The 15555-nt window shown below is 32.8% G+C and overlaps 1 protein-coding gene across 24 annotated transcripts in view; it reads left to right on the top strand.

The window, feature by feature from the left end:
• The window catches only part of ADGRL3 (adhesion G protein-coupled receptor L3), a 755368-nt gene that overhangs the window by 701599 nt on the left and 38214 nt on the right, over positions 1-15555 (top strand). For 15 of the 24 annotated variants that reach the window (XM_036021098.1, XM_036021052.1, XM_036021045.1 and 12 more), the window contains 2 exons: positions 11928-11954; positions 14531-14699. In XM_036021098.1, the coding sequence (XP_035876991.1) occupies positions 11928-11954; positions 14531-14699 (196 nt within the window). The remainder of the gene's footprint in view (positions 1-11927; positions 11955-14530; positions 14700-15555) is intronic. The other 9 variants (XM_036021102.1, XM_036021048.1, XM_036021117.1 and 6 more) reach the window with 1 other exon arrangement.

Below are 15555 nucleotides of genomic sequence, written 5' to 3' on the forward strand. Positions count from 1 at the left end.
TGGGAACAGCAGCTGTAGTGCCCAAGGACAATCAAGTGCAGGTCACAGAGGCAAGCCTTTAGCAGGTAAGCCTGCAGCAGGTGGAGGAATTAGTTCAGGAGCTGTACAAGGGATTGTGAGGTTCAGACAGTGCACTGATGCATTTGCAACTGTCCAGTTGTTTCTAATGTTTTAAGGGAACAGGAGGCGGTATTCTGTTAAGGGGGTTGGGCTGAGGAGGAGGTTTGGGATTAAAGGGAAAGGTGAAAATAATCCCCATGGAGAATGGGAGAATCTGTGTGCTAGGGAAATAAAGTTGGCTTGTCAGTCACTGTTAAGTGCCATTACAAATTTGTTGTCATGAATTTAAAATGTCTTCAGTAATCATGTTTGTGTGGTATTATATGAGTGGTATTCATATATCCAAGGGTGGGCTTTTTAACATTGTACAAGGGGAAAGAGGATATTAGAAAGTAAGACCGAATGATCTCATCTGGCTAAGGAGGAAAATGTGAACACGAAGGGAGTGATATGTAGTGGAAAATGGAGAGACAGAAAAACAGAAGGTGTGGAGATGTTAGTAAACAACGATAACAAGGAATAAAAGGTGACAGCAAATATCTGATGACACTAGCATCAAAGGAGTGGGTTTTAGAGAAAGGGTGAGTCATGACTTGGTTCTACTGCCTAAAGGTTGTCATAGAACCAATACTAGAATTTGCATGATCTTCAGGGAAAACACTGTCAGCAGGGGAAATTTTCACTTCGATCATGAAGGTGACAGAAATACCCAAGGATGAAGTTTAGGATGTGGGAGGATTTGTTGATATTGGACTGTGAGTTCAAAGGATAGGATGGAATTTTTAGGGAAGAAGGGAAATGGTGCAAAGGTGAACTGGGAAGGTGACATACAAAGAAATGTTGGAGTAAATGGAAGCAATAACCTGTAACCATTATTGTTGTCCACATGTATCACCTACTATCTTTTCATGATCGATTACCGTCTTGGTCAGTAGAGTCCTACCCAGTAGCTATGGAAAGGTCCCCTAGAGGGGTGGCAACACTATTTAGACTCTGCCTAGAGACATACATGTTCTCCCCAAATTCTGGAAAAAAACCAACATACGTAGATCTTGTTAAGAATCATAACTCAAGCTATACCCAGTTCTTTAAAGAAACCTGAAGGGCTCTAGGATTAAAGGTAATAAGTAGATCACCAGTGATTGGCAAATTAAGGTCATAAACTAACTAAATGGACTGAAAAACTTAACTTACCCTGGATGCATATTAGTGTCCCCCAATTTCAAGAGAGTACCCCATTTAAGTAAAAACAACAAAAAGATAATACATTTCAGTCTTCAATTTTTCTCATTCTCCTATTTTCTAGGAGTGCTAACAGATGTTACTTTGTTATAAAATATTTTTTCTTTACTTCATATTGAAATTGGTGAAAACATACAAACCATAGTTACTTTACATTTAAAAAATATATTAAGTTATTGGATTTGACCCTGGCTGGTGTGACTCAGTGGATTGACTGCTGGCCTGTGAACCAAAGGGTCACTGATTCAATTCCCAGTCAGTGCACATGCCTGGATTGCAGGCCTGGTTCCCAGTTGGGGGCACATGAGAAGCAACCACATGTTGATGTTTCTCTGCCTCTCTTTCTCCCTCTATTCCCCTCTCTCTCAAAATAAATAAATAAAATCTTTTAAAAAATAGTTGGATTTGTAATTAAAAGATGTAGACAGTATAGTGGAATGGTAGGCGTCTCGATCTGCTCAATTCACACTTGAAAACTTCCTAATCTAATTTTCTCTTGGCTAAATCCTAGTTGTTGAGTTTTTCCACTGCATTTAATTATGTATTTTTAAAAGGTCTGCCACCCAAGGCCCTGACACTTTTGTAAATGTCCTGTGTGAGTATGCATCCTATATAGAAGAATGCCAAAAATTGGTATTTTAAATCAGATACTTCAATGTGCTAACACAAAACCCCTCTCAATTCCAGAACTGAAATTGATAGTCTAAAGTTATAATTTAAAACTTTTTAATTGTGTGATTAAGAAAACAGCCATGAGCATGAAAATTAAAAATGTATCAGCATAAAAATTGACATTAATGCTTATTAATATATTACATATCCCAAGTCAAAAAATAGCACATTTTCTCTGTAATAGTCATTGTCGATGCAGTCCTCTGATTTTTCTACCTTCTTTGAATTTATCATATCTCATTCAATTAACTGTAAAAAGGTTTCTAAAATGGCCAGATCTCTCATTCCATAACTTTGATAAGGCAATATAATGAAACAGCAAATATGCAACATCTCAGTTAGTGCTCACAGGACATCTGCTAGTGAAATTATTGTGCTCATTTGTTTCTCCTAGAATTTTTTTCTTTTTTAATGCTTTCATTTTTGTTAGCTTTTCTGTACTTTTTTCTTTTACTAGCTGATAAATGATTTGAATTATTTTATGGTGTGTAACTTCTCCCAGAGTGTCATGACTCTTAATTTTTTCTCTGTTAAAGGGAAATACTTGAATTAGAGCATCAATATTCATCTCTGTGGTATGTGATTTTGAGGTCAGTTTTAATCTTGTTGTTTTTGTTGTTCAGTTATAGTTGTCTCCTTCTGAGGTCTTTTCACAGAAATCCTTTTAAAGTAAGAGTAGAGAATATATACTTCCTTTATTTCCTTTTATGCCCTGTATTGTCTTTTATTAGTCTTAGAGCTTTACAATGCACATTAAGATTTTACATCCTTTAATATCTGTGGAAGACATTTTGTTTCCTTTACTAAATGATCCAAATTTTCAACATCATTTGCTAAATAATCCATCCTTTTCCGCAGAATTGTGTTGTCATGCTGTCCTGTGGCAAATCTCTGTTTCTGTGCCCTCTATTCCGTTCCACGGACACACACTTTGTTCCTTTACTGTTACCACATTATTACCAGGGCGTGTTTACAATCTGGTAGAGTAAGTCCTTCTATTTTGATTACCTCTTTCAAAATTGCACAATCCTAATGGACTTTTACTATTCTTCCACATAAATTTCAGAATCAGTTGTTAAAGCTCTTCTGAAATAGTTCTTATAGTTCCAGGGTAACTTAATCAGTCATGGTGTTTATGCACAATTGTATTTTCCTGCTTAGCAGCTTGTATAGGATTTTTATTAAGTTCTTAAGTGAAATATTCTTAGTTTTTAATTCTCTTAAACTGTACTTATCTGGTAAGTTATTGTCATCTCATAAGTTGTTTTTCTTCTTTTCTATTTAGTTTTAACCTATATGAGAAAAAGGATTATTTGTTACTCGAATATTAGAAATCATATTTGTAACATGTTTTGGGGCTGGAGGCTTTTTTGGGATGTAGCAGCAGATGGATATGTATGTATATTTATTATTGATTTCTAATTAAATTTTATTATCATCAGAGATACATTCTGATTGATGTCCATTTTCAGTCCTTTATTGAGGTTGCCCTTTGGCCTAAAATGTGATTGAGTTAAGAGTTGTTATTTTGCTACTCAGAGCTTTGTATATGGCAACAAAATTGCGTTTATTTATTGTATTGCTTAAATTTTGTCTTACATTTCTTAATTTTTCTCATTAACACACTTTTACAATATCATGTTTAAATTTGTAGTAACAAATTTAATGAAGAACAATACCTCACAGAGGTTCTGTACTAAAGCAGACCTGAAATAGAGACCCTGGGCCTCTCAGTAGGCCTACTCACTGTGCAAGTACCTGGCTTTTGCGCACCCTCTGTGCCAGGTGACTCCTCTACAGTGGCCTTCCACCGTTCCATGTGAATGACAGATTCAAGAATTCAGAGTTCTCATCAATACTCCTACTAATTGATAACCAAGAAATCATAGAGTGACTATTCTTTCCTCGGTTCCATTCAACTCCAAAAAAGATGCTAATGAGATCACTTTATTCATAGTGGAAGTGAGTAAACTAGTGCTTATTAAGATTTAGTTACTCATCCAAAATTAAATAAAACCTGTCCCCAACTATGTTTCAAGGCCTCCCTTGGTTCCATTCATTAGGATATTTAGTGAGTACAGACATGTTTTAAATAGTCATGCTTTTTTTTTATATTTTAGTTATTCTTACAAATAGTTTATAATAAGGTATTTATTCACAGAGGGAGTATGATGAATGTTTCTGTTGCAAGTTGTTGAAAGGAAAGATGATGATACTATGTTGTATGAGAAAGTATAACAGCAGTTCAACCTGTCAAAACACATTTGACAGAATACATGGAAAAGTTATTAATTTCCTGAATTATTTTTCTTGACTGTAAAAGTTTGTATGTCTTCTAAGTTGAAAAAAAAGGATATTGAAAGACTGTAATATATTCTTTAAAGTACATCATCTCTCTGCCTACCAAGGACTTCAGTTTGTCAGCTCTACAGTCATATGTTTTAAAGGGTCAGTGAATTCTGAGACTCAAAGTAAGTCTACAAATTATTGGCCTGTTGATAGCCAGGAAACATTGTGATTTTAATTGTAAGTATCAATAAATAAAAGATGTCAACTTGTAGCTAATAATTTCTGGATCTTGAAATGTTACTGACTAAAGCAACAGTTTTCTTTGATTATAAGATAAAAATTTTTTAAAAATATACTTTTTCTTTACATAGGTATATTGTCAATTATGTGATCATTCATATTCATGGTTTCAAATTTTCAAAAAATTATAAGAAAAGAGATTAACGAAGTTTAATTTTAGAACATATATCTCTTAATGAATTTTAATGAATATTTCCTGTATGATTTTATGCCTTTTTTTAAACATATGATCCAATGACTACATTTAGTGAAATGTTACAGGGCTTTAGTGAAACTGAGTGGGTCTTTGACACTGAGGATATATTGTATTTATGAATTAAATTTAGATTTTGTCATGTAATCCACATAAATCTAGGTTTCTATTTTAATGCTCATTAGGAATCTGGATATACCACATTTCAATTGAAAATATAAAAATTCATAGCATTTATTAAGCTTAAAGAAACTTAAAATGAAACATTGTATAAATAGGCTTCTTAAAGTGTAAATATTAAAGATAACTTCAGAAAGAGGCAGTGATGTCTTCTTTGGATTTCTACTTAATATATGAATTTATAAAACACTTAAAAGCAAACATAATATAGTACTGTGTTTGTATGTTTTCCTATGACCCCTTTTTTGAGGTCATAGGGTCAATATACATCATCAATTTTAACAGCAAATATTTATGTAGTGCTTGTATATATTAAATTTTTGTGTATTTGGATACTTCAAAAGGAAAAGGACTTCTCTTTTTAATCTTCATATAATGGTTAAGAGAGAGAGAGAATAGAAATAAATAATGTAACATTAGAGTGGTATGGTCCCAGCAATATAAAATGCATTTGAATGAAATATAAAGAACCTGAACTTTTTATTGAATATGCACAGCAGCTTTATGAAGAAAGTTCTGTATTTGTCCCCATCGTACAGATGAGGAATCCGAGGCTCAGAGAGGTTAAATAATTATCCCAAGGTTGCAAATGCTCAATGGGCATTCAAGCTCAGGCAGGCTGATGCAGAAGTCCATGCATTCAGTCACTATGATAAACTGGACTTTCTTATATTAATATGAATCATCACATGGTGATATTATTTACTTGCAACATGAGATCTTAAAAATTTATATCTTATTTTCATGAAACATACTAATTCATTTTTATAATAGATGGAGGTATTAAATTTGATGTTTGTAGCTGTCTATGAGCAATATAATAATTCATTATTCATTCTTATAATTGATACATTTTTATACATATATAAAGAAATGTGGTTCTTTGACCATATTGTATAGAATTATAAACATTTGCATAACATTGCCCTGGTTCATGTAATTCAGTAGGTTGAGCACGGGCCTGGAAACCAAAGGGTCCCTGGTTTGATTCCCAATCTAGGGCTCTTCCTGGGTTGTGGGCCAGGTCCATGATAGGGGGCGCACGAGAGGCAACCACACATTGATGTTTCTCTCCCTCTCTTTGTCCCTCCCTTCCCTTCTCTCTAAAAATAAATAAATAAAACCTTAAAATTTTTTTTTAATTGCATAACATGGAGTTGTGGAGATAATACAGTTAAAGTTTCTTTAGTCATTGATTTAATACTTATTGATCTTAATTTATTATACTCAATTCAGCCTAATTTCAGATATTTAACTCATCAACAGTGTGAAATCTGTGTTTAAAATTTTAATATTGGCATTGCTTTCAAATCTACAGTGTTATTGGGATATTGAGGCATGGAAATTAAAATGTTTCTGATATATTTTAAATAATTTATTTTTTTTTGCTTCATTTCATTTTCCTCTTAATAAATTTCATATGAACAAAACAACAATATGTGGCTTTTAGCAGTAATGTTTAATATCAATAAAATAAATGTAATATAATCAATATAATCATCTTTTTTGTTCATAACATTTACATTCATGTTATGACTTTAATACTTTAAAGAATTTTATATATTTATTTATATATTTCATAGTGATTTAAACATATAGCTGTAGTGAAATATAATTCATATTTCTTTCAGAAATGTTGAATTAAATTCTTAAGGACTTTTCCTTTTATCCTTCTTATAATGGTTAAAAAAAAAACAGAAATAGAATGGTGGTATGGTCCCAGGAATATATATTACATTTGAAAGAAATAAATGTCAGTCAGGATTTCTACAGTGTTACAAATTGAGCATTTTCCTCAGTGGGGTACAAACAAAATTTTTAGATTTTTCTCTCATCAGTACTCTTGTAGCTATACTACCTTAAATATCTCTTAACTACTGGTTAGCAAGTTTTGTAATCTTACCTTAGATGTTGATATTTTGCTAGTCTATTCTGGTTAGTAAGTGCCTGATCAATTTAAAAATAAATAACGTCCCATTTAAAACATCCTTCCTAGCCCATGGCAGCATGGCTCAGTTGCTCGGGCATTGTCCCACAAGGCAAAAGGTCACCAGTCCAATCCTTGGTCAGGGCACATGCCTGGGCTGCTGGCCCGTCCCCAGGTGGGGCTCGTGTGACGGGCAACCAATTGATATTTCTTTGTCACATCGATGTTTATCTTCCTCTCTTTCTTCCCACCTTCCCCTCTCTCTAAATAAATAAATAAATACAATCTTTTAAAAATAAATAAATAAAACATTCTTCCTCCATTGCCTGCTAAAATTTGTGGCTGGAGCATTAGTGTAAGTAAAGGCTTCTTTTTCCTTCCTATTTCCATTTTTTCATATATTCTATGAACATTGCAATCCTACAGGCCCTGTCTTTACTCTTCCAGTTTTAAAAACTGGGGATCCCAGGTTAGTAGTGTGGCAAAACATGGTCTCAGAAATTGCTTCTAAGTGAAGTCGATGAACTTGACTTCTTTTAGAATATAGGTAACTGAGTCTTCTTAGTTCTCAGCTTGAGAGATTCACTGTTGATTGAAGGGCAATAGGGAAAACACTGCTTAATATACAGATATGTAAGTATTTATTACCTTTTTCCTTCTTTGAAGAATAAAGAATAATTTTATCTCGAGAAGCTCACCCACATCACTTTATTATTCCTACAGTAACACAAACCAAATTCAAGGGAAAAGTCTTTACCCCTTTGATCTAATTAGTTTTATACTAAGGAAAGTAAATGTAGTTGCATAGTGAACTTGGAAATATTTGTATACTAATCGGGATATAGAGCATGATAACTCTCTTTCTTACCACTAAAGATTGAGCTCAGTCAGCAAGCCAGTTAGCTAATTCCCCACCAATTCCAGAGGATCCCAGAATGTATGAATGTTTAAACTGATGGGGTCAACAATTTTGCTTAATCATTCATTTTCCTTTACTTGTGGGTGATTTATCAATGATCAGATCTTTTAGCTTGAGGATTAAATATGCAAATATGCCTCTCATCATTTCATTTTTCTTTACATCAAAGCTTACCCATCTCTCTATTTTAAAAAGTTCTGTACCATCTAAATATACTATCAGGTTAACCAAAAAGTTTGTTTAGTTTTTTCCATATGATGGCCCTGTTAGTGCCTAGTTGTCTTTAACTTCATTCCAAATAAGTTTGTTAGCTTGTATTGTGACAGCTGTCATATCAGCATGCATTAACAAAAAACACCAAAATTGGTGATTTTTGTGTAGGTATTTTAATATTGGAGATGGAAGAAAACATACAATATATTCAGCATATGATGCTTTATTATTTCAAGAAAGGTAAAAATGCAACTGAAGAGCTAAAAAATTGTGCAGTATATGGAGAAGGTGCTGTGACTTATCAAATGTGTCAAAAGGGGTTTGCAAAATTTCTTGGTACTATTGACATTTTGGCCAAATAATTCTTTGTTGTGGGGCTGCTTTATGCATTGGAAGATGTTTAGCACTACCCCTGGCCTCTACCCACTAGAAGCCAATAGTAGGAGATAGCCAGCATTCTCAAAATATTCAAATCAATAAAGTCATTGGTGAAAGTGAAAATGTGTCTTTTATTTTATGGAAAAAACTAAATGGACTTTTTGGTCAACCTTATAGAAGGGAAATATAAGGAAAAGTTTTAAACCATTTAAAAGAATTTATCTCCTTTATATTAGATTTTAGATTAAATTATTTTATTTTGAACTTGAAATTAGAGAAAGCATATTTTATAGCTAACTTGGTTTTGTCATTCATCATCTGTCTATTTTGACATACTATGAGTCTTTACATCATAGCATTAATTTGTAAATTCATATTTTGGTCAGGACATTTATTCTCTTGAAGATGTATTTTGAGTTACACTTACATGGTACTAGATATTAATAGCCCTTTTTGTGCTTTTGAATTGTTATAGAATATATAAAAATCTGTATAATTACTATTATCTATGTAGAGATCCATAAAAATTTAACTTTGATTCTAATGATCACTTTTAAATATAATCACATTAATATTTAAATTATTATTAATTTTAGAGGTTAGTAAGAACAAAATAATAAAATATTTGACAAAAATGTATGTACTAAGGGAGGGCCCATTTTATTGTTTGTTCCTTCAAAATTGCATATACAAATAATTTTATCTTCAACATGTCATTTATTATAAACCAGAAGATAACATGTTTGTTAAGAATTGCCAGGAGTATCTTAAGCCTTGAGTCATATTTTATCAAATATTTGAAAAGCTGTAAAATAATTGGTTTAGTTTTTTATCCTGGAATGAGATTTTGTTTTAGTAGACCTGTATTGGTAAATCAGAATGGAAATTACTTAGCATTAGAAACTAGTTTTGTAGATTTTTTTTTAGAATTAAAATAATGAATCAGGAGTGTATAACCTTCCCAGCATAACTAGTGACAACATCACAATCACTTTAGTTTGGATCTGGGGAGAGACATTGAAAAAAAAAAAGGTAGATTCTCTAAGCCAGGGGAGAAAACCTGACAAAATGATGGACGGCACTGCCATTTTGTAGGTGATCTATAGTGATGTCTGGATTTTGAACCATTGTATATTATGTAGGTCATTCTAGAAGCAAAATTATTGAAAGGTACTTTTTCATTAACATGAAATTTTATTTTGGACATGAACTGATAAGTGCTCTATTAATTATTACACAGGCTAAGCTGCTATAAAAATACTCTAAAATATGGCAGCTTAAACTTATTATATAAGAACGTAGGAGTTGGTGTACATCTAATGTGTTACCTCCATGTCAATAAATAGCTTCAATTTATAGATCCGAGGCTCTACTGTCACTTTCTCCTAGCAAAAGTGGAGAGAAAAATGGTCAAGAGAAGACCAATTCCAACCATTTAATTGGCAAGACCCAGAAATGTCACAATTCACTTCTCTTCACATCCCAATGGACACTATTTATACACAGGGCTATAGCTAACTGTAAGTGGAAGCAGAACTACAATCTTTATTATTGACTGGCACAACTGGCTGATCCCCACAATTGCCAATAAAATCTGCTGTGTCACACCTTGATATCTCTCTTTTTGATATTTCACATCAAAGGTAAAACATCTCACTCCAGCAATTATAGTGCAAGTACTGTATTTTATATTTTGAAACATTTAGACAGCTTAGTACAGTTTTGTAGAGCATTTCAGCATGTATTTCTGTATGCTAACTTCTGTAACTTTCTTTACTGGATATTGTACTATTCAAATTAAGGTAGAAAGTCATTCCAATCATGAACTTGGCATCAGATTCAATGAGAATGCATACAATGGAATAATTATCACATGTTATATAACTTTTTAATGTTAATGTACATACAAAACTTTCTAGGCACAGCTCACAATATTAAATATGATCATTTATTTGAAATGCTTCTCTTTCACACATCCATAGCATTATTTAAATATCTTTTGGAATTTCATTTCCTAGTTTAAACATCTTTTAATGTCCTAGTCAGGCACTGTCCAATATAACTTTCTGTGAGGACAGAAATGTTCTAGAACTGCACTGACCAATACAGTAGCTATGGAAGCTTTTGAGTACTTGTAGTGTGACTAGAGTGACTAAGGAACTGAACCTTACACTTGATTTCATCTTAATGAATTTAACTCTAAATACACCCATGTAACCAGTAGTTGCCATATTAACACAGTTAGTCACTGCCTGCTCCATCTACAAACTTATTTCCACTGTATCTACTTTACTGCATAATATTACTCCTGAAACATGCTCAAATGAATTTAGGTACTTAATGTTTATGAGTCGGTGCTTTATTTCTTGGAGGAGAAATTCTGTATTTTCAGTGTGACTGTATTCTAGCTTTAAAAACATAATCACTATGTAATATTTACTGAACACAATATAGTCTGGCACTGTTTTTAGCCATTTATATGTGACATATTTCATTATTACAAGAAAGTTATAAATATCACCATTTTGTAGATGGATAAATGGACAAAACCACAGGTTAAAATTTTCCCTACATCAAATAACTAGTAGGTGGCTGAGCTAGGGTGTAAATGCCAAGCAAACTGGCTTCAAATCTCAAGATCTCACTCCATTCTTTACTCTGTCATCATTCTGGAGAGTGAGGTTTTCATCAGTAGTTCTCTTTATTCAAAATGCATCACAGTGGGGGCGTTTCTGAAAGCTGATTTGTGTATGCATACTGTCAGAAACTATTGCCTCTGGCAAGAGGTAAGAGAAAAGAGTGGGCAATTGCTCTTCCTTTTCTGTCTCAGTTCACTGAGCAGCATTTGTGTTTGTAAAAAAATATGATCCAAAATGTCCCTTACTTTTGCTTGCACTGGGATCTTATTTTATCAGAATGATACTAAAAAAATTAGTAAACATAAGTGATCATGAACAGGTGCTTTATGTTTGCTTCTATTATTACAAAAGATTATTCAAATTTTTCTCTGTAAACTAACAGAAAGAATTCTAAAGTAGTCAGGATCAATTATTTTCAAAGGGCTATAATGTTCGGATTTAACTCGGGTCAATTATCTGAAGTTAAAATTACTTAGAAGCATACTGTCCATAATTAAGTAATCTCACCTACTAATATTACAGAATAAGGTGACATGAAATCTGTCATTTTAAGTATGCCCCTAAGCCTTTTCCAGATTGCTCATAAGATTTCTCATTCTCCAGAGAAATGCAATCTCAAGGAAATAAATGTCTCTGTCAAGTCACAAGTAATATGAGTACATGATGAAAAAAATGGAATTTCTTATTCTCATAAGGGATATTACAGTTTTGTAAAATTGACTTTATTCCTTGTTATTTAAGTTCTCATGCTCATTTTAGGATCTGCCTTTTTGATATAAAGGGAAGGTTATGCTGCCTCTTAGGGAGGTGGGGGTCAGAGGCCTTTGGGGACCAGGAGAATATTTTTCATATGAAATTCTTTGTCACAAAATGCTAATGTTGGTGTTCTTGTCTTTATGTCTATGCATTCTTTAGCTATGAGGATAACAGACCCTTCATCAAGTAAGAATGACCTGAATGGCTGATAAATTCTGTTTATCAGTGTGGTCCCATGAACCAGCTGTCAGATCCGTACTAAAAAGTCATTAGAGCTTCTGTCATTCACATTGAGGCAGAAGAGCAAACTGTGCAGGAAAGAAAGAAACAGGCATACAGCTTCTTTGCAGAATTAACATGCTGCAGGTGTACTACCAAAAAAATTCTGCTTCACCTTTTTTAATTGGACATCACCTGTGTTCAGTGCCTCAGTATTAGTAGTTCATGTGGTACAGACTGGTCGCACTATTAATAGCTTTCTCCTTTTGTTGTGATGTGTTCCCCTGTATTGCATTATGTCCTCCCTTCTGTTGTCCGGTTGGACATCATCTAAAATTATTTCCTGATATTTTCAAAGTGATCTATGGGTATGAAACTACCCAATTGCAATTAGTATTAATGACTTTCTATATTACATACCCGAAAAGGAGAAACATGCTTCCTTGAAAAATTATATTTTACATTTCTAATATTATCTCATTCAGTTTGACACATCGCTTGATTAATTATCTAATTGTTTATAAATGTATTTTTTAAATTTCTGAAGCAAAGATACAAGTCTGTACTAATCAAATAAAAATGAACATAAATGTTAATATTTGGATTTCTTATTTGAGCATTTGAAAATTATATGTCCTGCAACAATAAACACTTAAGATTGGCAACCTCTGGGTGACCTTGTTCTAGACTTTCAGTTTGTTCTTCTGGTGAAGAGTCCTTTGTTTTCATTTTCCCCAATGCCATTTCACTTATTTTTTCATGCAGTTGCTTATTTTTTCCTGAGAAATTGGGCTCATAGAAGTTTTATATTATTAACTCCTGGGACCATAATGCATCTTCTAGTGGATAATAGCAATTTGTCTGATTTAATGGCAATTCTTCCCATTTTTCCTTTTTTCCAATGTCTGTAAGAAGCTGAGAGCTTTACCTTGAAAGTTCCCATATTTGGATCTAAATTGTAGGATAAAATATGAATATCCAAGATGTTTTCTAAAACATAAGCCAACATGCCACATACAATTGCAAGTCTCCTTTAGGAATTCTTTACTCAAGAATGTCAGTGTTCTAAATTATACATGTTAACTTTAGTAGATCTTTAAATCTGAAATACAGTGGCTCATGTAAAAGAAAAATGGTAAATATTTGAGATTAATTTGAATAAGACTTTTATAATATTTGACTACTTTGGGACCATATCTTTCTTAAGATGTAATTCTCTTTGAAAACTTTATTAAACCCAGCTTCAACTATGGCAAACATATGAGATTTTGTACCTCTTCATTTTGCAAAGTTTATGTCCCCATAAATAGTTCCCCCTTAATGTAAGTGGAGGATAATAGTCTGGTGAAAATAAATTAGTGTCCCCTATTCAAGGAAGGTGGGTGGCTGGGAAAGCAAAGGTGGGTTGTTTTCATGAGTGTATAGCAATCTAGACTGGTTTGGTCCTATTTGCCTATATACTTTGCAGTTGAGATGTATTCCATTTTCAGTTATTGATTTCTTGTCTATTGGAAATATTTATTTTATATTGATAGTAAATACATAGCACATAACCACAAATATATAGACTTTTGCTGCTGGTTGTTTACTGTTATGCACAGCTTGGAGGAAACTAGGGGAATGGAGTGCGATTGAGAATTTGTCTTCCTTTCTAGACTACTTTGTTCATACCACTCCATCCCCATTCTCAGCTTCATTTTCTTCCTTGAATTTACAGACACTTCAAAGAAGTGAAGGTGCCCTGAGCCTTTAAGCTTCTGTTCAACAGAGCTTCCAATTACCTGATTTCCAAAGTCTAGTCCAACATTTATATATTTATATATATGAATATATGTGTATATATGTATGTATCTATATGCATATATATGCATATATGCATGTATATGCAGAGAGAGAGAGAGAGAGAGCAGTCCAAAGGCTGAAAGAAAGTAGATCATGACCTAGAATGGAGCTATTTTTTTCCCCATCCACTATACCTCACACATATTCTACATAATTATGGTATCAAGTGGAACTTTTAATATTTATATATGTATTCCATATATGTACTGGTTCTTTCAAAATTTCTGTTTTTTATCAGTAAACACTAAATTTTTTATGGAAAAGAGGAAATATGGAAAAATGGGGCAAAAGGGTATCAGTTGATGCACTAATGGAAAGAGATCAATCAAATAAATGTCATCATACCAATGAGACCAGTGGAGACACTCATAGCTTTATAGACTTTTCCCCCTTGTCATGCATCCTAATTACATCTCCATATCATTTGCATATGTGCTGCAAATACGTGAATAATTTAACAGTACAAATCTGCTTTGGCTTAAATGAATTTCTGTGTTCATAACATTTTCATGTATGTCCTTAAACTTGAAAACTTGCATCGCCATGAAAACGTTAAAGTACTTATTACCACCTGTCTTACATTTTCTGTGAATAAAACTTACTGTAACATTATTTTTTAGTGTCAGTCTCTTGGTATGATATGATTCTGTTAATTAAGGACCAATTATTTGATAACCTTTACTTTTCTCTTCTCTCTACAGGTCATGGGTTATAGGTGCAATAGCTCTTCTCTGCCTGTTAGGATTGACCTGGGCCTTTGGACTCATGTATATTAATGAAAGCACAGTCATCATGGCATATCTCTTCACCATTTTCAATTCTCTACAGGGAATGTTTATATTCATATTCCATTGTGTTCTACAAAAGAAGGTAAGCTAGATTCCTCTATTTAAGAATAAATGACCTACCTCCCATGCTGGCAAAGCAACCATAACAAAACCATTCCTGATATGTTTGTCTCTAAGAAGTAGTTACTTCATTGGTTTAATCTTTAAAATAGTAAGAATAAAACAGACACAAAATATAAGCATAATAGTGTTAGTATATGTGGTTAACCTAAGAAAACAAAAACAAAATATTTTTTATTTGGACAGTGGACAAAAAGTATATTCTTGTAGACTTCAACTTATGGTCTTTAATATTCGTATTGGAAGATACATGGAATTGGCATAATAAGAAGTAGCTTCTCTAAGATGTTATGGAGTCATAGTATTTACATGCATGTACATATATATACATTATATATAAATTATGTATACATATATGTGGCATGGCATAAGGAATATATACATTAGTTTCTTTAAAAACTAGTTTTATATACTAGGAAATATACATTTCTAAACATTTTATGATAACATGACATTTCTATTTTTTGAATGAATGATGTAGTACTCAGTAATGATCTCTACTTTTCTTCCAAAACATCCTTTATACAATGTAGGACTTGGATGATATAGAATGCAATAAATAATTTTTACACTAGTATACTTTTGTGATTTTTCACATCTACAAGGACCTAAAATATTCATTGTCAAAGTTAATTTTAACAACTAAATACTTTTATTGCATTCTTTAAATCTCAAGCTATACTATTTAACTCTATTAAAAATGTGGTATTCATAGTTATGATCAAACAGACCCCCAGCTAAGACTGTCTGATCAGAATCCTAGTTCCTCCATTTAAAGTGTATGTGACTTAGGCAAAGTAATTAATCTTTATGCTCCA

This window comes from Phyllostomus discolor, chromosome 1, assembly GCF_004126475.2.
Source record: "Phyllostomus discolor isolate MPI-MPIP mPhyDis1 chromosome 1, mPhyDis1.pri.v3, whole genome shotgun sequence".
In the NCBI taxonomy this organism is placed as follows: Eukaryota; Metazoa; Chordata; class Mammalia; order Chiroptera; family Phyllostomidae; genus Phyllostomus; species Phyllostomus discolor.